Raw genomic sequence first — 26,069 nt, forward strand, 5'->3', positions numbered from 1 at the left:
CATCTTCCTTTCTTTCTCTCTCTCTCTCTCTCTCTCTCACACACACACACACACTCAGAGCCATACAGCTATCTTCATTTCCATGTCCATGGCTGTGCTGAATGGCTGTAGTCTGTGCCCAGTCTTGTGTGTCTGTGCGTGTTTGTGTGTGTTTATGTTTGTGTTGCCGATCGTCCAGTGTTCGAGCCCCCGCGGAGCTGAGGGATGTGTTTAGGATGTGTGGAAGTGTCCAGGCGGATTGAAAAAGAGGGGGAGGGCGGTTGAGGACACTGTTTCCTTCAGCGGTGGAATGTCTTCATGCGTGTTCCTGTTTGGAGAGGCTGCTCACGGCTCCCAGAAGTTGGCAGGAAACCACACGCTGCTTACAGTGGGCCGATAAGAAGGAGACGACGGAGGAGGGAGGAGAGAGGAGGAGAAGAAGTGGGGTTGTGGTGGGAAGGGAGGGAGGGAGGGAAGGGGGGGGGGGGGGGGGGTGCTTTAGCAAACCTTCAGGAAGGTAGATTATCCCACGAAATGCTGGCAGAGCTTCAGCCTTTGTGCATGTCTGTGTGTGTGTTCAGGAGAGAATGAGGGTGTGTGACAAAAAAGCAGCTCCTTCAGCTCACTCAGCAGTGGAGAGTTTCTATGAATCTGGGGCAGGCTCCACAAAGGGCTGCAGAACAAAAGGCCTGCAAGCTGAGAATGTGCAGCGTAGAGGCACGGCCCAATCTCACGCTTTGTTAACTCTCACACATAACACTGGAGAAAGACTAAGACAATCATGCCTCACTTGTCAATTACCTGCCTGTTGATTAAAAATCTGACAGCTCGACACCTCAGGTTGCGCAATTCCTACGTGACTCCCGTCGTAGCTTCGTGCAGGACGACTGTGCTTCTCGAAGCTGAGTTTAGCTACCGTTTATTTTAGCCATCTTGTCTCATTAGGACGTTATACTTTATTAGACCGCTTATTAGAGTGGATCAAATGAGATAATGAACTTAATCTTCATAATAGTCATGCATAAAGAGACGTGACGAATGGGATTGAATAAAAGAGACACAATTTAGTCCACTTTTGGATCATGCTTTCCTGAATGTATGAGCTCTTTCACCCTTACATCACAACTACATGGACCAAGCCTTACATGTCCAACCACAGTCTATAGTAATTCCCACAAGTGCACACACACAATCCAGGGGATTATAAATCACAGGCACTTGGGAAAGGTTTCAGCTGACTACGCCTGGTGTTTATGGTTTTCTATGACTGAATCCAGCTGTTTGGAGCCGCGCAATGCTCTGAGAGGCGCAGTCAATTTGGCAGATTAGCGTATTGACAGATGGTACGCCATCCACCCAGCAATCAATATGTTTTATTTTAATCCCTTCAAATGTTTACTCAAGAATCTGGACACAGAGCGCCTCTCTCCCCAGGCCCCAGTGGCTATTATACAGTATCTCCGCCCTCCTATTACACCTCCTCCCCTCCCTCCTCATCTTTTCTCTCCCGCTAAGGAATGACTTTCTGGCCATCCGTGCAAAAGCAACACTCTCCCCTCGCTCTCAAAGTGCAATGGGATATGCGCCCCCCCCCCCCCCCCCCCCCCCCTTCAAGTAGGGCAGCCAAATCGAGCAATCAGACAAGACATCCATCACTATCCTGTGGGGTGGAGTAAATGACCTTGATGCAGTCTTCACACTCAATTTCAGATACCCTTGGGCTCCATTATGGGGAGATTTAAGCAGTGAGAGCGCGGCCGGCCTTCACATTTGATTCTTACGATACTAGATGTGATAAGTGTGTGATGCAGCACAGAGAAAGAGAGTAATATGGGAGGTACAGAAAAGGGGGGGTGAGATGGAGAGGGTGAGTCAGCAGGTGATGAAAGCACTGCAGAAAATTAAGATGGAGTAAGAGGGCTCTAGGAGATGAGAAGAGGAGATGGGTGAAAATAGCTGGAGGAGTGAGCAGGTAGAAGGTGGCTGTGGATGGAAGAGGATAAATTGCTTTTCAAGGACTTTCTAACCCCCCCAAAAAACACCTCACAAACCAACAGTACTCCAGGTAGAGTACACACAATATGAGGGTAATTTTCAGACAGGAAAAAAAGATCTCAAGAGTGATCCACCACAGCGGCAGCACATCAGTGATTTTAAGCATCAGTGAAAGTTAAAGCCTGGTGCTCTCTGCCTCTGTATTACACTCATAAACTATGTAAAGATGGACTTAGCGAGGTGTGACGTCAACCGTTGGTTTGCATTGGAGCACGTTTGAAGCCAAGAGTTTCTGCTTACGGTCTGCACCATCTTTTCCATTTGGAGCCAGGAACTTCCAAATAAGGAGTGCGGGATGTTTCCTCTCACACTCTGGAAACACGCCTCGCTACCTCGGACCGAAGCTATATACTAACTTACTGGGAACACCGAGCGGTGCAGACTTGTGCTTAGCTAACTAACAAGGCAGGTATCGTTATCAACTAACATTAAACTTACCAAAATATTGCAACAGTAGTCCAACTCAGTGTGAGTCCCAGAGCCAGGGAGCACAGCTGTCAATCAATGCCCACATGGTAGACATCAAAGCTACTTTTTGTCTTTATATCTTATAAACAGAGCAAAAATTTCCAAAATGACCACCAGCACACTTATTAGAGGGCCTGAATTTAGAGATTGAGACCATAAAAAAATTATTGACTTAGTATTTCATGAGAAAAATTGACGCTTTTTGAATGGGAGTCTATTGGAGCCAGGGATTTTTTGGAGCCAGCATCTAGCGACCATCAGTCGTATTGCTCTTCAAGGGACTTCCGCCTTGGCTTCAATTTCAAGCTGTGGTTATTGCTGTTTGATTTCACTGCACTAGTTGGTAGAGAAGAAAGCCAGCCCATGATCAAGTAAGTATTCACCCTCCCCCACCTCAACTTTCCGCTGCCTGGTGGGGGAAGAAAAAAATCTATGCACAGATGAGTTCACAAATGAAAACATGTTTGCATACCAACAACACACTGAAATTTGGTTTGGTTTTGATGTAAAGTGATCTGGACAGTACTTTCCTTTTATTTTCACTTTTTCCCCTTGATTGAGTGTGTGTTCTTCCTTCCTCTCCACCATTGCTAGCAGCCAGTCCCATTCTCCTGGGAGTTCATTTGAGAAACACCACCTGCAGGTTTGAGTGGCATCATTAACAAAGGTCAGATGTGCTCACTGTGAAATTATACACACATGAATTTCTCATTGACTTGTTAATACACCTGATTTCCTTGCCCATGGTGACAGTTTGCCCTTTGCTGTCTTCCAGGGGGAGAGTTTGACAAGGGTGCACCACGTGGGCACCACGCATTTAATTTAATTAAGAGACTGCTGATAACACTTTACACTTGAGTTAAACAAGCATGTAAATAAAATCAACATCATTAACAAACCAAGAGTGAAACAAATCAATATGGGATGCAGAGTGTACAGTGGAATGTGATGCTTTAATCCCCATCTGAGGCTGCATGTCCTTATCTGTCCTTAAGGAATTGAAGAATTTAGTCAGTCGCTTTGGAGTTTGGCTAATAGCTTTTTTCATAAAGTTTACATTTAACATAATCTTGCAGTTTTATTGTGTTTTTTTGTACTAAACCAAGAGGTCAGTTGACACAAATTAATTGTCTTTATATGTTATACACGTAAAACTAGATCCAGTTCTGAAACATGGTTTAACTAATCTCGGCTAACATAGTGTTATCCAGCTAAAATTATCCAATGAGTTCTGATCCAGCCAATTTGGTTCTCTGAACACAAAAGTTTGATTTGGTAATTTGAGATGAAGTTATCTTGAATAACAGATGTCTTCATTTCTTATTTTGAATGCAAGATTAAAACCATTCAATCTCATACAATTGATTGAGTGATGATACAAAACTTGATGATTAGCTGCCATATAGTACAGGTTACATATATAGCACATTTTACTGTAGCTGCACAGTATTAAAGGTGCACTAATCAATGTTTTATATTAATAATGGGTCAAATTGCCATATGTAATGTAAAAGGGTTTGCTTAGTCACAAAAACACAGACAATTATCACCCAGCAGCAGTTTCATTTCAGCTCTATGGAGCATTTTAGCTAGGTCTTTCAGCTCATTGTTTTAGTTATATGCCTGCAATTTTAATTGTTTTTCAGCACACAAACTCTCATCAACAGAGAATTTAGCAGGGAAGGAGCCAGATATTTCTCTCCGGAGTTTCTGGAGTAAAAACAAAACTAGGAGGAGAGTGAATATCAGACTATGTTGTCCACTGACATTGAGATACAGGACTCCAAAAGAATGCTAACATTGCTCTATGTCAGCTAGATGTGTAAATGGACAGCTGTTTGCTAAGATGTTCATCTTAACAACTTTACAAACTGATGTCAGTGTTGTGTTCACAGCTGGTTCCTTTTCCTTTACTGTTTTACTGCAGAGAATCCACCTTAAACATATTGTAACTTTTCAGTCTCTCAGATCTCACATAAAGCACATTACACTTCAGAGATTTAATTGAATACATTTCTTTTGCTCATAGTATCCCAAATTAAATTTAGATTGGCTTTTTTATGTCACTTTATTTTATTGCACAGCCTATTTTATCATGTATTTGTTTATATATAAATGTATTTTACTTTTTGAAGTTTGTGATAATTACACCTATGTATTTTTATCATTTCTCAATAATCTATCCATCCATCTTATCTCAAATCATGACTATATCAGTATTTATGTATTCCTGTCCATATTTAAGGATAAGAATAAGCTGCTCTATTGCAGGATAGAGGTTTGTTGCTCTGACAACAGATTCAGATAAACGTCACACCATCAAGAACTGAAAAATCCAGGCTTGTGTTAAATCATGGACAATCAAAGCAGAGCCCAGGTTTCCAGTAGTGAGTGAGTGGCTGCTCAAGCCGAACTAATAAGCTATTTACACATTTCTCCACATATCTCAAAGGTTAATGTACATACACATTACTCCCATATATAGCCTAGAGAGGTCAAAGAAGCGCTTCAGAATAAACCCTATGTGTGCATCTCTCTAATAGTCCCGCATAGCATGAACAATTCGCGGTCATAACATTGTGAGAAGGGCTGTCATGTGAGGAGAAACACACCATTAAGAGCCAAGCAGCTGTGTCAGATCAGACTTTTACACAGCCCACTGCTTTGTCATGTCAGGGAAGGTTGCGGCTTGTCTTTGTCCACTGGAGCGAGTGTTTGCACAGTGGAAACAAGCCCAGGGCAGGTTATGTGTGCTGCACTCATCCATGTAACTGTAACATATAAAATACTTCACGGTGTCTCTGCTTTTCTGCCTTATGAGCATGCATTACATGGGGAGGCTCATGTGGCTGAGATGTAATCATGGTATCACAGTGGAACCAGGATAGCTCAACTGCACTGTCGCCACACAGCTTGTGTTGAGGACATGAAATATGACTCGTACTCCAGATAACAGAGGGAACATTGTCACAAGGGAGATGAACTGCGTAATTAGAAGACGTCATAACACAAGAAAAATATGGAGGACCATTTTAGAGCATTTAAAAACTCTGTTTTACTAATAGAGGGGTTAGAGTTGCCTCAGAAATCTCCTGGCAAGTAGGAGTTGTGGTTTGGGTCAGGTTAGGGTTCATCGGGGTCAGGATTAAGGTCTGTCCACTCAGGTTTCCTTGGGGGCAGGATGGTTGTGTGGAAAACTGGTCCATTCTTAGCCCGACTACATGAGACAGCTCCATGTGGTAAAACAGCAAAAGACAGATAGTGATAGTTGGCTAACAAGATAGCTAGCTGAATGACATTATCTAAACACAAAATCAGCATGATGGTTCTGACAGCTTCCAAATGTGTCATGTTTTACTTCATACTGCTAAGTCATGACTTAAAAGTGGTTAATTCTTAACCGCATTCAGCTTTTCTTTGTATTGTGCTAAGTCTTGTTGTCAAGAGCAATGGACCAACAGTATGGCAACCAGATGATGTGTTAGTTCACTTTAAAGTCTGTAGAGCAGAGGTAGAAATAGAGTTCTATAATAATTCTACAGTACTAAGAAGCTGCCAAGTAGCCCACCTACAGTATGTTACAAAGCTCACACCAAGTCATTCTGACTCAACCTGTTGTCACTTTTTCTGAGTCAAAGAGTGTAATGTACTCAAATTAAAATGTACATCCACAATGAAAACCAAAAGACAATGTGGAAATAAGGTAGGTTGGGGATGAGGTTGAGGGAAGAAAATTAAGAGGACGGAGCTGTAGTCTGTCTAGTGTGATTTTCATCACAAGTCCCCATTAACTTGATATAAGGTCACAAAATACTAACAAACAGAACCAATATGTAATGATGATGCAAAACAGAGAAAACAATAGCAAACAAGTAGACCGCAGCGTTCTTTACTTCCCGTTAGATTCCAAATGCACATCATCTCACAGTTTGGAGGACGACAAGATGCTCATTTCCTCTCGAAACTGGTGTCCAGAATCAAGGTCTGTTCTCGATTAGAGTTTGTCACGATGCCGTGTGTCTCTCACATTCTTGCTTCCTCCAGCAGGCTGGATGGTTGTTTGATTGCCAAGCTGTACATTTCCAAGAACAAGGCTGCTGGCACAAGACTCTCTGCTATATGTTGTTTTCCATCTCTCTCTCTCCCTGAGGTGAATATTGAGACTCATCCACTCTCAGATTTATTCACTGCTGCCTCCCTGACCTCCTGAGAGAGGTGGAATGTTTCTGCCGGAGTTGAATGCTGAGCACTTGACTAGCTCCTTGACATGTTCTACACAGTGTGAGAGAAAATCAGTGAGGTCAACCTTTCTAAAGATCTCAAACTGTGTAGATTGATGTTGCACCTGCAAGAGGAATAAAAGAAGATTCCTTTGAACATGCTTTTCAAAATGATTTCTGTGTTCCTTCGTTATGGTGCCATGTTGACACAAGAACATTTCATGACATAAGCTTCTCACATACACCATATAGTTGATGATCTGACAAAACTTTTTGTGTACTTCTGCTTAAAACTTAAATACTGATGAAAAAAAAGAGAAAAAGATTTTCTTGAAGTTGCTAAAAGTTCTTAAAAGATGTTCAATATTTTAGGAAATACACATTCACTTCTTGCTGAGTTAGACAAGCAGATCGATGTCTGTTGACGTCATGTCTGTATGCTAAATAAGACGCTAGTGCTAGCAGGTGGTTCGCGTAGCTTAAAGATTGGAGGCAGGGGAAAACAGCAAGCCTGGCTCTGTCATAATGTTTTAAAAAAAATCTGCCTACCATCACCTCTAAAGCTCACTAGTTAGCTGGTTATATCTTGTTTGTTTAACATGTAAAATCGACAAGTTTTACGGGGAGTTACATCCTGGAACTGGTTATTCCCACTTCCAGTCTCTGTGCTAAGCTAAGCTAACTACCAGCTAAATTTAGTGTACAGACATGACAGTGGTATTGATCTTCTCATCTAACTGTCAGTATCAAAGAGAATACGTGTATTTTTCTAATATCTAACTATTCTTTTAATGCTACTCATCATGTGAGGACAAGTATGATGTCATAGAAATATTTGCCTGCATTATTAGCTTAATGACTTTATTCACATAACTGGTTGTATTGTACTAAGGCGGGACATTTGTTTTATTACATCTTGTCGTAAACAGAAATGATTATCCCATTGCACTACACCTTCAATTAAAAGCGGTTAATCCTGAAAGTAACAGATTATCTCATTTCTCTGTACACTTGAACCACATCCTGTCTCCTGATAATTCATAACAGGACATGCGGTGTGTCCTGGTGTTACCCCTGGGCTGAGGGAAGGTGTGTCTTTGTTGACACACTAGTAAATCCACGCGTGATGCTAACATCCCACAGATGTGTGCATGCTGGAGTCTCCTGACTCAGCCGCAGAGATGAATGTTGTGTGGGTGGGCACCTCATTGATTTTCGTGTTGCAGAGATTAGCACATGTTAGGGTTATGCACTCAGGGCTGGGATATATTAGAGAGGAACATACACATTTAGCCCGCCTGCAAATACCGCTTTCCTTTCACACTCCCTCTCTGTTCATTGAGATCAGAGGATGGGTTGGACCAGGCTGCAAACAGATGTATTACCAAAAATATTCAAGTCGTTTGATCTAATGGTGAATGTTAATGTTATTTGAGTGGGAAAATCTGGGATGATATAGTTGCACATGTTTCCAATTCAAATCAAGAGATTTATTTGAGCATGGAAGTTCATTCTTACCTTTGGGAACAGTATATGTAAGAAAATACTCTAAGCTCAAATGTCACTTTGGCTTTTGGAGTTTCCATCTCTCGGTTTTCATTCAGCATATGGAGCTGGCTCAGTGGCCAATGCTGTGACCAGTTGTGCTGGTGTTCATAGACAGCTGATGTTGTCTGTTCCTGCTGTTCATTCAATCTCTTCAGGATTCTTGCCATTTAATGATTTACTGAATCAAGTTTCATTTTCTATTGGGAACAGGTGGAAGTATAGTGCACCACTCTTGCTAAAAACTCTTGCATTTGAAGCTGGATGTGCATTTTATGAGTGGTAATGTGTGCAATATTGACCTATGAGGGGTCTGAGTTTGTATGCACATATTAGTTCATTATGGTTCAAAGAAATAAGTTTGTACAAATGATCATCTGAACACAAGTGAGATGTGTTTATACCTGATTTGAATAGCCACACTTTAAGGCAGAGCCAAAAGCCTGCAGTCATAGAAAGGGATACACTGAGTCATACAAATTGGGATAATGGCACTTTCAAAAAGACTTCACTCAAAGGCATTCATGGTGTTGCACTTAGCTGTACACAAAAGTGAAGTAGTAGTGTGGAGAATGAAAAAAGAGAGCTGGAGAGAAAAATGCACACTTTCTCACCTTTGCACATCTGACCAATCACTGCATGAAGTGGGCTTGATTGTCAAATTGTCGGTTTCGATAAGTTAGCAAATTTGTCAGATGTGGCTGCCCAGTTCCAACATTGGAAAAACATGAGGGGCACATGTATGTTGCTTAACAGCATACTGACACCTTAACAGTATTTGAAGAAATGTAAGAAAAACTTATTTTTGCTTACTTCTCTTGGAAATCTTTGCAAACAACCTGTCTTATAGTATCAGATTAAATCTTCAAGCACACCCTCAGGGAGAGCAAAGTCCGCACTCAGCACACACACACAAGTGTTCTATAAACTCGCCCTGCCATTTGGTCCAACTAAAGGTCAGTTTAAACAGCCAGTCTTCCAGGGTTCAGAGGTCAACAGCCTCCTTGTATACAAGTAAATGAATCCAGCAACCTTATCAAAAGTTATCCAAGTACGAGCTGGTTATCTGATAAGTTCCTTTCTCTTTTAAAGTGTGGAGTCATACAGCTCGCAGCCAGCCTGCAGATAGTTTTATTGCGCATTATCAGTTCTTATCTGATGTGACACTGTTCCCACAGCTTGACACAAGCCATACACAGCATTAACATACAACATGCATATTCCATTGCTCTGATGTCAGGGAAATCCAGAGAGCTGCCAGTCGTGTTACGGCAAATGTTGATGGCAGAGCCAGGGCCCCACATTCTGTAAACCTACTTAAGTTGATGACACTCCAGTCATTTTCTGCTCTTTTCTCGCTGGTGAACGTGCTCTCTGGAATGTTTCACTAACCTAAAATGTGGTTCTTTGATGGGAAGCAGCAGAAATCTCTCCAAGAAAGCGTAAGCAGGAAGTTCAGACAGCCACCTTTTAGAGGTGTGCTACGCTGAAAATGATTTTCCTCTTCTCCTCCTCCTTTACTTTGCTCTTCTCTCCCTTCACCCCTAAATGACCATTTTTTTTCTCTCCGCTGATGCCGTGTGTCAGCTGGAAAGCACGGCGCTGTACCATGCAGATGTAATCTACACCTCTGCGTGCCAGAGAACAGCGATTGAATCGCGGCGGGCGTCCGATCCGTGACATGCTGACAGGATCGGCATAGCGACACATGTATGGGTATCTGCTTTCATGCAACACATCCCAGGGGGAGAGGAATATGGTAGGAGGCCAACTCTTGTGATGTGCATAGGGGTGAAAAGGAGAGGTGCTGGAAACGCTGTTCAGCTGGGTGGGATGGCGCACTGGGTTGGCTGACAACACGTTAAAGGAGATGTGGAGGAAGAGTGAATCAAAGCTGGGTGGAGATAATGAAGAAGGCCACAAGTCAGAGGGCGAGTGAGGAGCCTGAGAAACAGAACATGAAATAGAAAGAGCAGGTTAAAGGAAGTACATTGGACTAACTGGGGAGAAAACCGTGGAGGCGCCATGAATGAAACAGGGCAGGATGAAGTTGTGTTTTGCTCCAGCAGCTGCTATCAGGGTGGAAAGTCTGTGTGTTTGTTTGCTTAGCGCATGTCAATGGAAGCGCCCAGAACAGACACCGCCGAGTGAATTTAGAGAAGGAGCAGAGTGTGTTTCTCTGTTTACGTGGAAGCAGAGGCTTTTATCTGTGTCAAGATCCTGCGTCTGTAATGTCAGGGGAGCTTGTCTGCAGAGCGCTCGGGGAGTATGAGCACAAGAAACCTTTGTTTGCCGTCTGGTTGCAACATACTTACATCCATGAGGCATCAATAGTCTGGGGCTCAGCCTGCACTGCTCTGAGCCAACAGGGGCAGAAACGTGGACTTCACACGGAGGCTGAAGGGCACCGTCCCGTGGACATAAGGAAGAGCAAACACCTCAACAGCCTCGGAGGTTTAGCTGAAAGGGTGCATACTCTTTCTCTTCTGGTGAAGCTATGATCTGCTTGCCTCTGAATAAGAAATATCAAAGAGCCTGTGTAATGAATCTAACCACAGCTTGAAATGAAGTGATACACCAGCAGCTTGTTGACACCAACCGGGAGTGCTTTACCCAGTTTATTTTCCATCCTGCGCTTCTTTGTTTCAGGAGTTGTAAAAGAGCCGCGCAGGTTCATGAAAGCAGAGTAGGAGAGAGAGGCGAACATATACAGAAGACGCAGCCGCAGAGGGAGAAGGCCAGAAAGCAACAGTGTTGGATTGTTGTTTCCAGCTCCCCTAGCACTTAGAGGCTCCCTCCAGCACAGTTTCTCACTGAAATATTAATTGTGTTTGACAGCTGTTTTAGCTATGAAAACAAACATAAGATCTGAGCTTTTTTGGAAAGTGTTAAGACATACGGTGAAGCATGGACTGGCTCAGATAATGAACAAATGTTGCGGACAAAAGGAGAGCAGGCTCGAAACGGCACAGTGTGGAAGCAGCCTCATTAGAAATGTGCTGTTTTACCAGTGTGAAATTATGACAAGCTGTACTGTATCGCAGCTGTCATGTCCCCGGGTGCAGGTTCATAATGTACTAAGTGGAATAGTATATAGTTTAAAAAGTACATTCAAATGTCAGCAGGTCAGAGATTGAGCCAGTCAAGCCTCACGCATGGCTGCTCTCCCAGATGACTCTCCTCCACTTTAACACTTTAACAACGTTCCTGCAACCCCAACGCACTTAACAAGGTGGTATAACAATGAGAGGCTTTCTCGCTCTCACACACACACACACACACACACACACACATACACACACACACAGCTCTAGCATGGCAGAGGCAATTTGCAGCATTAAGCTGCCTGATAGCACATGTCCACTGAGAGTTAGGGAGTGATTTAACGGACATTGCTCACACCAATTAGAGTGAATCAGCCAGGCAACGCTACTGACGACAAGTGGATGCCGACGCTGTCAACACACAGCCACACACACATGCTCCCACACGCTGCAGAGAGGAGGTATTTCACTGTTTCTTTTGTGATTAAGAGCATGAAAATAACCCATTTAGATAATCCCTCCCTGTCAGCACTGTCAGCCTGAGAGACACTGACACATCCCATGCAATCGTTCCCTCATTACCATACGCCAGTCATTTTCAAGAGGACGGACTCCAAAGCCAGAGGAATGAGCTGAAGGGAACGGCCACCTGCTTCTCTGTCACGAGCGCCGGAGCCGCTCCTCGTCTCTTCGCCGGCCAAGCCTGGAGCGACATGACACAGTACGAAGGCCACAAAAGGGAGAGCCGAGGCGCATCAGGCGACATAGCCATGTGAGAAAGAGGGTGCACAAAAGGATTTCTATTTGCACACCCATTGGAGGAGTCGGGCCCTGGAGAGCACCTGATTCATTTCTTCTTGAGGGCTATTAATCTTTTCAAGCACCAGAATCACTTTGCCTCTCAGGAACAGGAGAGGAGATTGAGTTTTCTATTACAATCAACCAGAGGCAGTGTGTCGGAGGAAGAGGGGGCAGTGACGACACTGTCCTTGCTGCTGCCGTTCCTATTAAAAACAAAAACAAGGAAGCGAATAAATATTACCACGTTAGTGAAATAATTTTGAAATTTCGATTCACAGTGGACCAAGTGAGGTCGCAGTAAATGCACTGCTGTTGTAGAGCTTCTTTTTATGTAAGAGCCAAATGATTCACTTAAGCTTCAGCCATCCAACCTGAAGGATTTTAAATGGGTCCTCCTTGTGTGTCGGCTCAGATGGTCAAGTTGTTCTGCTATCTATACACAAAACACACAACATTTTAAGCCTTAATCCTCTGATATACTACACTTGCTTTTAGCTATACACTCACATGTGCATTATGGCAAGATGCAATTAATTAGTAAGAATAGTAAGGGCATTATTTCAGGATGTGAAATAAAGTCAGCTTTACAACGCTGCATTTTCTGCCATAGGCGTCCATGTGTCGCCATGTTCACTTATTTGACAAAATAATCTTAACTCAAGGTCCACTTACTACTAGCTTTTTCCTGAGATTTCAATCACATCTGATGAAGACCAAAGTTCCATATTTGATATGATTTTGTACATTGAGGATGTGGTTGAAAACTTCTGAAAGTTGAGTTAAAAGAATAATTTGACATTTCGGGAAATTCACTTATTTGCTTTTTTTTTTTTGCAGAGCATTAGAGAAGATTGATACCACTAATAGAACAACTCCTATTTTGTCTCTTTCCAAGGATTAACTTCCATGCTCAATGTTAAGTTATGTTCATATTGTACAAAATTGTTCTCAAAGATATTCTGGTGTTGGCCAAGGTGAACTTGGTCTGCCCCAAACAAATTTACTTTTTCATTCCCCAGATACACATAAAATATGTAGGTAAGGTGAACAATGCTGCTTGTGTCTATGTATAATGCATTGGTAGAAAGTATATCACGAGCCTGAAGCTCACTTTCCCTTGCTCTTGTACTGTTGCTAATGGGCTACTTACAAAGATGGCCCAAATCAGTCCTCAACACATTACTCCTTTTTCTTAGACCTCTGAGAGTCAAAGGGCACACTCACTACATGAGTAAGGGGCTGATTTATCAAATCTAAGACAAAATAGAGCATAGACATCACATTAATTACTGCCTTGTATAATTTATCAGCTACATTCATTAAACCATGGCCTAGTCTCTTGAAAAATGTCTGTCGGCAAGGAGTATTAATTGCGGAAGAAGCCGACTGAAGTGCCGAGCTTGGCTGGGAGATCACTGCACCAATAGGGGAATATGGAGGCCACTTTAAGATGAAAAACGGCAACGCAGCCCAGTGTCACTTAATCAATGTGAAACCCCAGCAGGGAGAGGGAACCACCGCCTGCGGGGGCCACGCAGTCCCCAGACTCATGTCCCCTGAATGAAGGGGGTTTTAAATGGGCCGACTTTCACAGTATAACTCATCTCAGTCACAGCGATGATGGCACTCGCTCCCAAAGGGGTGTTGCAAGGAGACTGTCTCTTCTTGGGAGGTGCTTAACAACACCATCCATCTCAGTAACACAATACTATAGACACATTCTACCTAAGGAGCCATCATCACTGGTGGCTCCTGAACTGCCTTCATTCACACAGGATGAAACTCCCCTTGAAAAAGCCGGAGGCGACACAGTGGCTGTGCTTGATCAATCACTCGCTCAGCCAGTTATGACGTATTAAGATCAAAAACCAGGACAAATTCTACTAATGTGGGTCATTTCTGTAGTTTTTTTTTTCACCTTAACTTACAGTAATCAAAGTCCACTTAGGGGACACAGAAATTAAAATGTATTTCATTGCAAAGAGGTGGGTATTGCTGCTGTATGAGCACCACTACTGGGGTCAGTTCAGCCCAGTCTCTTCAATCTGCAAATAACACAACTTTACACTTTCAAATTGTGTGCAGTGCATACGCCAAAGTCTAATTTTGCATGCAGATGATATGCCAATCCTTCCCAAGGAAGTGATGTCAATACAATGCAACTTTCTTTTATTTTATTAGGTGATGTTTGGTTTATTAGGAGGAGGTGGTTGGGTTGATGGCTGGATAACTTGGCAAAAAGTTGCAAAAGCGGCAGGTCAGGAAGCAGTTGCACCACAGAGATAAGTTACAACATAATTCTAAGTAACAACTAAATATTAACACACATGCCTCTAGAGTAGATGTAAATCATAAAATGTCACAGATGATCACTAATGATAAAACAGCAGTTTCTCTGCCACACAGCATCATTTTTTTCATGAATTGCTGCAATTTTGCAACACAGTAATCCAGTAGAAACCTAATTCATTGATCTGCTATTTCAATATTGATCCAGCTTACTCCAATGTGCTACAATGCCAAATAGCTCATACCAGCTTTCACACAGCTGGTGCAACCAGTGCAGTTTGTCGGATCAGCTGACATGACCAGCTGATGTCTCAAGCCAAAATGATACTTTCTGTGTCCATAAGTACGCAGGGGTCCGCCTGACGTAAATTTCATCATCAGAGGGTGTACACATAGTTTCTGTGCAACATCTGTGTACCTCCAATTTGTCCGCGTGGCCACTACACTGTCTTCCTGTAGACGCTGATCTACTACGCATGTGTGGAACGCTTCCTCCAGAGAATACTATAAACAGAACTACTACGTGTCCGTGGTGCTTACAGCTGTCCATGTAAGCATCCGCTCAGGAGTCTGTGGCTTCACCTAGAACAGTGTCTGCAGAAGTAGTTGGTGCAACTTTCCAAATCGATGTTATTTGGATAAACTAACCACATATTGGAAATCTACATGATTACTTTCTCGCCTGAAAAAAAAAAACTTGAGGAGGTGACATATTAACAGTCCTAAAGCTAAAATTTCAACAGCATTCAGCCTAGCTTTACCAGCGCTACTTTGTCTTCCTCATGTTCGACTGAGGGAAGGCTGAACGCTACAGTTACTCACTATCGCCCCTGAGGTACAATGTGGTATCCGGACGGGGCCAGGGCTAGCTAGTTAGCATGCTAACTTCAGTAGATATCTCTGCAAAACAATACATATAGGTCTTTGACATAATGTCCAAACTGTTATTTCTTCACATTCTGTTGATAATTTAAGTTAAGTTTGAAATGTTTTAAAGTAAAATTCAGACCAATTCTTACATATTGAACCTTTAAATTGGCATATCACCTCCATGCAAAAATTGGACTTTGGCGTATGCACTGCACGCAGTTCGAAAGTGTAATGTCATGTTATTTGTACGCAGATTGCGAGACCGGGTTTGTCAGTTTGTCTCTGCTGGCTCTCTGCTCCTCTATCTCATGGTTGCCTTGGGCCCTGGGGTGCTCTTATCTCTCAAACAAACGGCTCCTGTGCCGCAGTCTCACTCGCAGCCCTCATCTATCTGCCTGACATGTGCTTCCTTGTTTGTTTTCTCTCGCCTGCTAGACGCACCCGATGATATTGAGCTGTGTCGACGGCGCTCCTCCATTCATGCCAGATGAATCAATCACTCCCGCGTGCTCTGCAGCCCTGTTTAGTGCCGACAGACTCTTTTCCACTTCAATCAATGCCGGGGCTTTAGGAAGGGGTTAGTGCTTTTCCTACTTTATATTAGGTGAAGAATAGCCCCCTTAAAGTAGCTCTGCCAGGCACTTTGACTGAATGATATCCAACAATGAGCAATGACAAATGTTTGTCAGCTGCTTGACATTCTTGTTTTGTTTATTTGAGCCCAACATGTACAGAGATAGTATTAGTTCATTTGCATAAATGTATATAGAATTATACATGGATGGTAGAAAAGTTCTCCAGTATTAGCAGATTTCAGTGCACTGAATTGAGTTCACAAACACTGGTATTTTACTTTCAATAATTAAAAAGAAGCAGGAATAATTCATATAAAATCAAACAGTATGTTCAGAGAGAAAAAATGTGTTTGTATAGCAAGTAGGCAGCTCGGATATAGAGCAGTAGCAACAAAGTCAGATAACACATAAGCCAAGACAGAAAGAAGAAGAAGGAGGCTGGGCTGCCAACAATTCTTCTTCTATCTTCTAATGACCTCAGGGAGACTAAAAGCTTATGCATGCTAATCAAATAGCCATGTAAATATGACAACAAGAATTTTAATCACGCTTTAGCAAGTTCATCAATTAAAAAAATAACATTCATCATGGAGAATAAGTTCCTTTGGAGGAGAGTTAAAGTATTACAAATCTTGGTATCACAACAAAATGAAGCAAAAATAAAGCTGTTACAAAAATTAGAAACAAACAGTCACATTTTACATCACTTACATGGAGTTCAAAATTCATCAGGTAGGATTTAAGTTCCACATCAGCAGATGAAGACACTCTCATCTATATCTTCCTGTGTCTGGACAATGAGCAGAGGGTTTCTGCGAGGACTCAGCTCTAATAAAGTCCCACCGCTGCTGCTCCTCCCTGATGTTTCTTCAGTCTTTGCTGCAGCGCTGCTCAGCTGTGAACAGTTCCTCTCTGCTTTGTAGCTGGAATCCAAGTCTTGAGAGATTGTCAGCTCCTCTGCCACCCGTTCCCCCAGCTCCTGGATCAGCTGTCTGGAGCCTTCTGAGGCTGAGGGGAGGGCTTCCACTTTCCTCCCTGCTGACAGGAATGTGACTGTGGGCTCCTGGGGGATGGGAGAGGTAGCGGAGGTGGGTTGGGGCTGGAGAGGGTTGTCCTTAAATGTCTCTCCTCCTCCTCCTTTTTTGGTTTCAGTGCAGTCTTGCCCTTCAGCATCAGATTCCTCGCTCTCATCAGACGAGTCACTGCTGCTGCTGCTGCTGCTGCTGCTGTCACTGGAAGCACTGCTGCTGTCACCGCTGGGTATCGGAGCACTCTTGGAAGCTTCCTGCTCTTCTTGCTCCTCAGCCACCATTGTCGCTGCCTCCTCTAGCTCCTCAAGCTCCAGCTCCAAGTCTTTTTTCAGCAGGGAGGCTTTTTGTAACGTAGCGGCCAGGGCTGTCACCTTCTTGGACCTGTGAGAGGGAAAGAAGAGATTTGATAACAAAGAAGAAGAGTGGGACAGAGGGAACAAATTTAAACATTAGAGCGTTAAATTCACTTTCCTAAATAAAGCTGGTGTATGACTACGCAAAGAGGGGAAAAGAAAGAGACATCAAACTACAACTTCATCAGTGGTACCCGAGAGAGAGAGGGAGAGGCACGACGACAGACTGAGTGACTGGCTCTGCGTACTAAAGACATAGCCACAGGATAACCATCTACAAATCTAATACCCATTAACCAAATCCCATTCTCATCTGAATGTTAAGTAGACCGCGATTTGCTGAGGCGTGGGGGGCTCAATGAAATATGGAAATATGGATGTTTAATAATGTAGGAAGATGAGCGGTGCTGATACATGGGGCTCGCCTCTTCCCCTCCCCCATTGCTGCTCTCCCTGCGAGAAGTGATAAGAGCCTGAGAGGGATTACAGAGAGATGCCGACCCCTCCTCCTCAGCCCGCGCATGCAAACACACACACACACACACACACTTTCACCCACATAAACCAACAGTTATTGGTTGAAGACGAAAGCAAGAAGAGGAACCTTTCATACCATATAAGATGGGATTTTGATACTTTAAATATCACCCTTTTTTTTAATTCTATCAACAAAATCTGTTTTATAATGAGGGTTGCTTGACTTTCTGTATAAATACACACCAAAGAGAGATCAATATCCTTGTAGTCTCATTAGAATTTTAATCTCTGGGTATTTCAGTCAACCTCACTCAACTATCAGGCTGCAGTGAGGGGAAAAAATAGAACAAACACAAGCGCATTATGAGAGTAAATCTTGCAGAATAAAGGTGAGGTAACCCCGAATGACCACAGAGACTGCAGTTGTGGGCAATGTCTCACTGCAATACAGTCAATAAAAGTCTGGACAGAGAATAGCTCCGAGCTGCAGCCCCACAGCTAAATGTCTCTGTCCTCCAAAGATTAAGATTAAGAGAACGTCCTCATATAGCAGTACATTAAACAATGTTCCCATTCTGGAGCTTCAGTTTTATAGTTGTGTCACCACGCAAGACACAACGGACTCCTTGGAGAGAGAGAAGGTGTTTTATTGCTGATGAATGTCCTCCTACCAGGCCCCATTTGTGTAAAGCCATCAGATTGCTGGGAGGCCCCCGCCTGCACATTATTCACGCTGGGAATGCCTGCTATGCTGCCAAAAACTTAAGTGGTTGCTATTCGTCCCCCAGTGCGGTTAGGGCGTGTGTGCCGCCCCCATTGCCATGGTGATTACGAGCTGACCTCTGCGGGTCACTGCGATTCAGAGTATGTCCATTCAGGGTGGGATAAAGTGTGTGAGCCGTGCTGATGTGTGTGTGTGGAGGGGTTACTCTTCCGCTGCCATTCACATTTTCACACTCAGCTCCTGTTGCCCTCTCTGGCCCAATTAACCTACTGCTGAGCCCCAAGATGGCCTCTCATTACCGTGCAGTCCTAATGAGCTCCCTATTCTGGTGAGTAAAGTGTTTATGGAAGCAGCATGTAGGGGCTGAGTATTCATTTACACCTCAGGAGGGACTGTGTAAACAGATCTTATAGTTGTTCTCTGTCATATAGATGCACGTTCTTCACTGAACACTGAGGAACAGAAAAGACGGTGAAGACAAGGGAGAGGTGGGGGAGGGGGTTTTGGAAAGACAGAACCTCCTTTCTCACATGCACCTTAATCCATAAATGTTTTGGCAGTTTTCTGTGTTACATTGTGCCAGAATGTTAAAACCGTGGCTTAAGTTAATTTTCTTGCTAAGATGCTCAGGCAACTTGCCAGCTCAGAACGTAGAAAGGTTTCTAGAAAAATCTGCCTGCATGGTTTTGGTCATGGAGATGTGAGAGTTTATGGCTGTCATTTACGATCCTGCTGCTGTAAATTGTCGTTTGAGCACCAAAACCACTATTTACTCCCTTTTGAGGAACATTTGCAAATCTACAGTTCCCAGCTGTTGTACAAAATCATCCTCCCTATTTTAACAATGACCTGTTTTAAAGATTAATGTATTCAGTATGAACCAGTGGGCTTTAGCTTTTAAACCAAAGCATTGGACATACTGAAATTTTGAAATGATGGCAGTAGAGGGAAATTCCCCCTCCACTCAAAAATATGTTTTTCTTCTTGTTCCTGCAGTTGAATGTTTGAGCTTCACTGTGCATAATGATGTATATGCAGATTATGACACTTGAAAGTGGAAAGTTTCACTGAAAATCTGATTTTTAGGTGTGAGCCTATGAGCATGATTTGTGATATCCGAACTAGTTTTAACACAAACCTGGTCCAATGTTCAACTTACTCATGTGTGATGGGGAAATTTGAAGCCTCCAGTGCACATGGTAATTCTCGGTTGGATGGGCCAATGAGACAAACTCTCATGAGATTAGGGTTAGGTTAAAGCTATGATAGGTAACTATTCCGCATTAAAATATCTAAAAACAACGAGACCTATGTTATATATTTTGTTCAGTCGTGTACTTACATTATTCCAAATGTTTCCAACAATTTTCAAACCAAGAGAAATCCATAATTTTAATCAAGGTAACGATCCATTTCATTTGGTCGTCTGTCAATGGCATCATACCCCTCTACCAAAGAGTATACGCACACATGATAATCATCTTGTGTGGAACAACCATATCATATACACCTTATTGTCCCAAGCATCAGTCTGGAGTGGGCCTTTAAAGGACCAAAGTTATGACAATTCATCTGAGGTGGCGCTAGAGAAAAGGTCAGAGGATCACCAAAGTGAGCAGGATTTATCCTCTGGGTGCCATGGATATATGTACCAAATATCATGGCAATGCATCCAATTGTTGTTAGATTTTTCAGTCTAGACCAAAGTGGTGGACCAACCAACAGATATAGGCATCCTTGGACCTTGGCAATGAGTCTAGTCACTGTCTGTGGAGCTGATTTTCCAATTCATACAGCAGCACATAAACGTACCTGTACACTGGCAGACTTTCAAAATCAATCTGTGCATTACAAAATAAAGACGCACTGGAGACACCTTGTCTTGTGTGAGAAATGCTTAATCTTTGTACACAATCATTTCAATGAAGTTTGAAGCCTGAGTTGTAAACACCAAAAACCACTACATTCTTTGGATAACTGAGTCCACCAATGTTGTGGATTCCATGTGTGAAAGCCACTAAAGACACACACAACTTGAGCCAAGATCCCCAAACCTTACACAACTTTTTAACAATGACATAGTTTTTTTTAAAACAATGACTACAGGATATGACATTAATATTGCCTCGACGGATGATGAGAAGTGTGTTCAGGCTGTATGGAGCCTCTTTAGGTCCCAGGTTCTATAAAGCGAGGCTGGGGCAGGAGAGCCTCCTGCAGCACAGCCACTTCAAAGACTACCCTGTATTCTCTTTCCCCCGTGGGAAGTCATTATTGAGTTAGCATTGGAGAGGCGCGCTTGTTTTCTCTCCCCTCCCTTGCTCTGTGGTGGGAGAAGCTCGGCCTGCGGTGAATACAAAGGCTCTGTCCAGGAGGGGGAGGGATAATGTTGTACACAATCCAGTCATTACTACACCGCTGTTGTGGCTTGCCTTCATTAAACTGAGGAGGGGAGGCTTTTTCAAGGTTGGAAAACTTCTGGCGAGACAAAGACGCCTCCATCTGCCAAAGTCTTTAGATTAGAATGGGAAGAGAGGGTGTGTGTGTGTGAGTGTGTGTCTGTATGTGTGGTGTCTGTGTCTGTGAAGGAGCCGAGCTGAATTACAATCTGACATTTCTTTCATCAGGCTTGTGTTCACTGAAAGAGCAACTCGCATGTCTGTGCTCTTCAAAACATCTCAGATAAACCTTGTCTTCAGATGTCTAAATCTGTGTAATATGAGCACCACATTTCCTCAGTGTAACTCGCAAATGCATCATTCACTAGCTGAGGGTGATAAAAGCCGACACTGGGAGATGTGATCCGTCAGTGTGACTGAATACTGCAACGGTCAGAGGCACTGGATGTCACTTCCAGTCCAGAAATGAGAAACACAGATGTATTTATTCAAAAAGCTGATGTTCCAGATCAGACTTGTGGCTGCCTAAGAAAAGAGTTACTGTACTATATACGGATTATATCAATGTGTCACAGATACGTCCAATACATTATTTAGATTTTTATACAATTATATCCATAGTTTTGCTCATCATCTCTATAGCTTATATTAAGCTTATTCTCATCAACGTTATTGATTAGGGGACACCCCAATTTTGCTGGAAGAAAGTCCAACAGGAAAAGGAACATGAGTGATCATATAGGATGTAAACTAACCTTAGCACCAAACAAACACACCAAGTACAGCTGAGGCTGATGGAAATGTCATTAGTTTTGCAGGTATTTGGTCATTAACCAAAATATTGGACACATTAAAATTTTGACCTGATGATGGCTCTATATGTAGAGTCACAAGATCAAGTTATTATAATTCATCCTGAGGGGGGCATTAATATACCAAATTTCATGTCAATCAGTCCAGTAGCTGTCAATGTCATGGTGGTGCTAAAGGAACAGTCAGGGGATCAAAAAAGTGAGTAGGATTCATCTTCTGGGCACCCAAGGACATATGCACCAAATTCCATGGCAGTGCATCCAATTGTTGTCCAAATGATCAACCAACAGACATTGCCATCCCCTGTCTATGGATATGAGTCTGGTTAATGTTGGGGAAACTACTTTTGTCATTAGGATTCATCCTATGGCACCATGAATGTCTGTGCCAAATTTTGTGCAAATCCATCCAGCAGATGTTGACATATTACACTGGATAAGTGAATACTTGAACTTGCTGTTGGCACTAGATGAAACATCAGAGGATCACCAAATTAATTAGGTTTCATCCTCTGGGGACCATGAATGTCTTAACAACATTTCATGGAAATCCATCCCATAGTTGCTGAGAGATTTCAGTCTGGATCAAAGTAGTGGACTGAACGACTAACTGACCGTGAGGGCCAAAACACTTTTTCTTAAACGTTCTTGTGGCTTTGGTGGAGCATGAGAAAGCATGTGTATTATTTTCTTTAAAAGTATTGCTGAACAGACAAGGTCCAGTTGTTTTTCCCCACTTAATAATTTGAGTTTGAAAGTATTGTTGAAAATTTCTTATCAACATACAGTATTTCAGACTTTGGTTTGGCAGTGTCAAAAAAAAGTTAAAGCCCTCAGACTTGGATGTGAAATGTTTGTTTTAAACACTGTCGCTTGGAAAGCTACAATGTTAAGTTTGAGTTCTACTCTAGTGTTAGGAGTGTGGGATCTTAACTACAAACTGTTCAGCTCTTAGCTGCATGTACTGCATTTTCTTTTAACAATTGACGTGTATAATCCCTTTGACATGAAATTCTTCAATTTGTCAATCTGTGTTAGTTGACAGTCTGTCTACTTAATGTTCAACTGTTTATATCTCTAAAAATGACATATTGGAGGTTACAAGCAGCCTCCATCTATATGCACTTGCCTTTGTAGCTGCAGCAAAGACAGCTAAAATCCCACACCGTAATCGATTGTAATAACTCGAGTGTGTACTCCAAAAATGGATAGAGGAAATTATACAAACAGTGTGTAAGGCTACATCCTCACTAATACGTTTTCATTTTTAGTCTGTATTGATCTATAAATGAATGTGGGTGATTCTTACAGTATCTGCTGTCCACAGCCGCTTTATACTATATGAGAAACTTCTCCTTCACATTCATTAAATCCCTGCAGCAGCTGACGGCAGCAGGACAGATATGTTGATAAATCTGCAGCCTCTGAGAAGTGCAGCACCAGAGCACAGTGCCGTTACACATGGCTGTTCACTGTATTTACCTTCATTAAATCACCTGATGTCACCAGGTGACCGGTGGTGTGCGTAGAGATGCCGGACCATGCGCCAGACCTACCACACCGCGCTTGGCTTTTATTATTCAAATTTCAACTGAGGGTACAATGCATGCTTTCGCACCCTAGTAGAACTGGGCCTGCGTCATCATTTCCAAAAGTCTCTGTTTCCGCCCATCCAGACTAAAACGCAATCCTGGAGTTTTCAAACTAAAACGGGGTAAGTAGGGGTTTGAAAACGCTGGAGTAGTGTGGACGCTAGGCATAAATGTAGCAAAAGTTATGCATTTTACAACTAAATCGTATTAGTGTGGACAGAGCCTAAGTCTGGGTTTAAGATGAGCCTGTGTATTCAAGACAAAAAGCTGGAGTGGCCCCATGCTGAGAGGAAATCTGTACTACTTATCCCTGTTAGCTGGGAGACATTTGTGTCTTTGTTCTTCCCAGCGGGGCCTCTAGGATCTCCTTCAGTGCTGAGGCTAACATGAGATAGAGCAGCTCCATTATCTGTTTCAAAGCCTTCTGGACGTGCGTTTGACAGTCTGTTTTATTTGTTTGTTTATCCAGATCCCCATTAGCCACTGTACTGTAACAGTGGCTTCTCTTCCTGGGGTCCCCAAAAGTATTTTTAACAATACTTCAATAACAGCAGTACATCAACACACATCATGCTCACAATAAGACTAACAATACATAACACACAACCACTAAGACACACAACATCCAACACCAACTCAAAGCCTGTCTAATACATATGAGTGCTGCATATAATAATTTCATCTCTTAAATAATTGAGGAAAGAAATCACTTAACAACTCATCCACTAAATTACAACTAAAAGTGGGATGGATAGCTCTCTACATCCAATCACATCTTCAAGAACAGAGAAAAAAAATCAAAAAACAAAAAGTCATGTAATGTTCTACACTATTTCGCCTGTAAACAAATACAATTCTAACTTTTTGTTAAAACTTATTGTATCACTTTCTGCAATCAAAGAACTTAATGAATTCTGTGCCACCGTTGCTCGATAATTAACTGTTCTCTGTATTAAACCAGTTCTGCACTAAGGCAACAGAAAACGACCCTCTGATGACTGCCAAGCAGAATAATGGTGTCTGTCTTGAAAAAAAAAAAGATAGCTTACTATAAAGTATTTTTGAGTTTTTAGTTATGATATTAATAATAAAGCACACTCTAAAATAACGCAACCTGCTTTTTACAACCAAGCCAAATGATTATTCAAGGTACTTACTCGGGGCATTGAGGAGCAATGTGAGCTGCTTTATTTTTGAGCTGTTAAAATTGCTTTCTGTTGTGATGGAACAATAATCTAACTGTGATAACACTAATGCTTGCACTAATCGTTTAGTTAAATAGCTAGGCATGAATTTTCTACAGTGTTTTATAGCAGCCATGCCTCTGCCCATTTTTTAACCACCATTTGATCAATTTGTCTGTTCCAAGACATTTTACTACCAACAGTGATCCCTAATAACTTTGCATCTGTCACTTCTTCAATATCTATATCTCCTTTAGTTAAGTGTAAAATTGGTGTGACTTTTAATGAATATTTTGAACCAAGTACCATACTCCTCAATTAACTCTAATTCCTCATTTCAAACCATGTGCTAATGTATATATTGTCGACTGGTCTGCATACATCGCAATGGTGGCGTATTGTTGTGGTTGTGTGAAGCTTCCTGGTGGTTCCAGGGAAGTCCTTCCAAACACACATCTGGGTCCCACATCAGCTTTGTGGTTGATGGGGGACATCAGGAAGTTGGCATGCTTGGCTGCGGCACAATTCCCCATTTTCTTTCATACAGAGTGCATCACCCTGCAGAAATAGCTTGTAACAACTAATTTCAATTCTCTGGGAAAAGCCCCTGAGCTCAAGTAAAATGAAAACACCTATCATGCTAAGTAGCCGATGGGAAAACCAGGGTAATAAGTGCCTTGAGCTTTATAATCATATAGAGAGGTGAGTTGAGGTGAACCAACCAGCCAAGCTTGGCAGGCGGGGGGATGGGTGTTAACACAACGCCACCACGCACAAGTGCACTTTCAAGGCCTTTGACCGCTGGTCTTAGCTGACACGTTGACCCCATGCTTGACCTTGTTGCCCTGTGACGCTCCCAGTTGTTGGAGCTCCAGATGCTTTTCCCTGCGGGGGAGATGCTGTCAGAGCTGCCGACAAATCTCCCCAGTGGCCATTGTCATGCACACAATACTGAGGATGAATGAGACGGAGGAAGTAGAGAGACTAAGTAGAAACCCAGAGGGCTGATTCATACTCAAAAAAATAAAAGTCTGGGCTCAAGAAAAAGAAAGTCTACAACTTCATTTTTGGCAGTTTCATTTCTTGTTTTCACACGGTGCTGCACACATTCTTTTATTCTTTGTCCTCACTTTCTTCAGTGAAAACAACACCTATTGTTTTTGGAGATTGCTCATTTCACACCTACCATTCACAATTATTTGAGTCTGTCCATTCAGCTGTTATGGTGCGGGGCTCGGTCTATCCCTGAACCATTTCTTGTCAATTTTCCAGTCTGTGGAGCAATGCGTGATTGTCCAGTTCACGCATCTTATAGACAAGTCACAAATTCACTCCATAAAAGAAGAAGGAAAAAAAAACAACACAGAATGCATTTTTTCCCTTTCCACTAATGACTTCATATGGAAAAATGAATCTTACTTCACTTCCCTCCTCTCAGACTAACCCTGGAGCACCTCACTTGAATGCTGCCATGTTTTTTTTTTTTTTTTGTGCTAGAATCTAATTGACCCAATTAATAAGGGTGGGTGGGTGGTTGTGAGTGAACCAGTACTGAAAAAGGAAGTTGTAGCCTTTCTGATTTAACCGAAGTACTGTAACACAACACCAGGCTTATAAGCTTTGTCTGTGCTGGCTGCCGTGAATCTACATT

At 42.5% G+C, this 26,069-nt stretch overlaps 1 protein-coding gene across 2 annotated transcripts in view; it reads right to left on the reverse strand.

The window, feature by feature from the left end:
• Positions 1–15,961: 15,961 nt before the first annotated feature.
• The window catches only part of shq1 (SHQ1, H/ACA ribonucleoprotein assembly factor), a 36,678-nt gene continuing 26,570 nt past the window's right edge, over positions 15,962–26,069 (reverse strand). For both annotated transcript variants that reach the window (XM_044349518.1, XM_044349519.1), the window contains exon 12: positions 15,962–17,258. In XM_044349518.1, coding sequence (XP_044205453.1) covers positions 16,598–17,258 — 661 coding nt within the window. In that variant the 3' untranslated portion in view covers positions 15,962–16,597. The remainder of the gene's footprint in view (positions 17,259–26,069) is intronic.

The sequence above is a fragment of the Thunnus albacares genome, chromosome 4 (genome assembly GCF_914725855.1).
Source record: "Thunnus albacares chromosome 4, fThuAlb1.1, whole genome shotgun sequence".
Lineage (NCBI taxonomy): Eukaryota > Metazoa > Chordata > Actinopteri > Scombriformes > Scombridae > Thunnus > Thunnus albacares.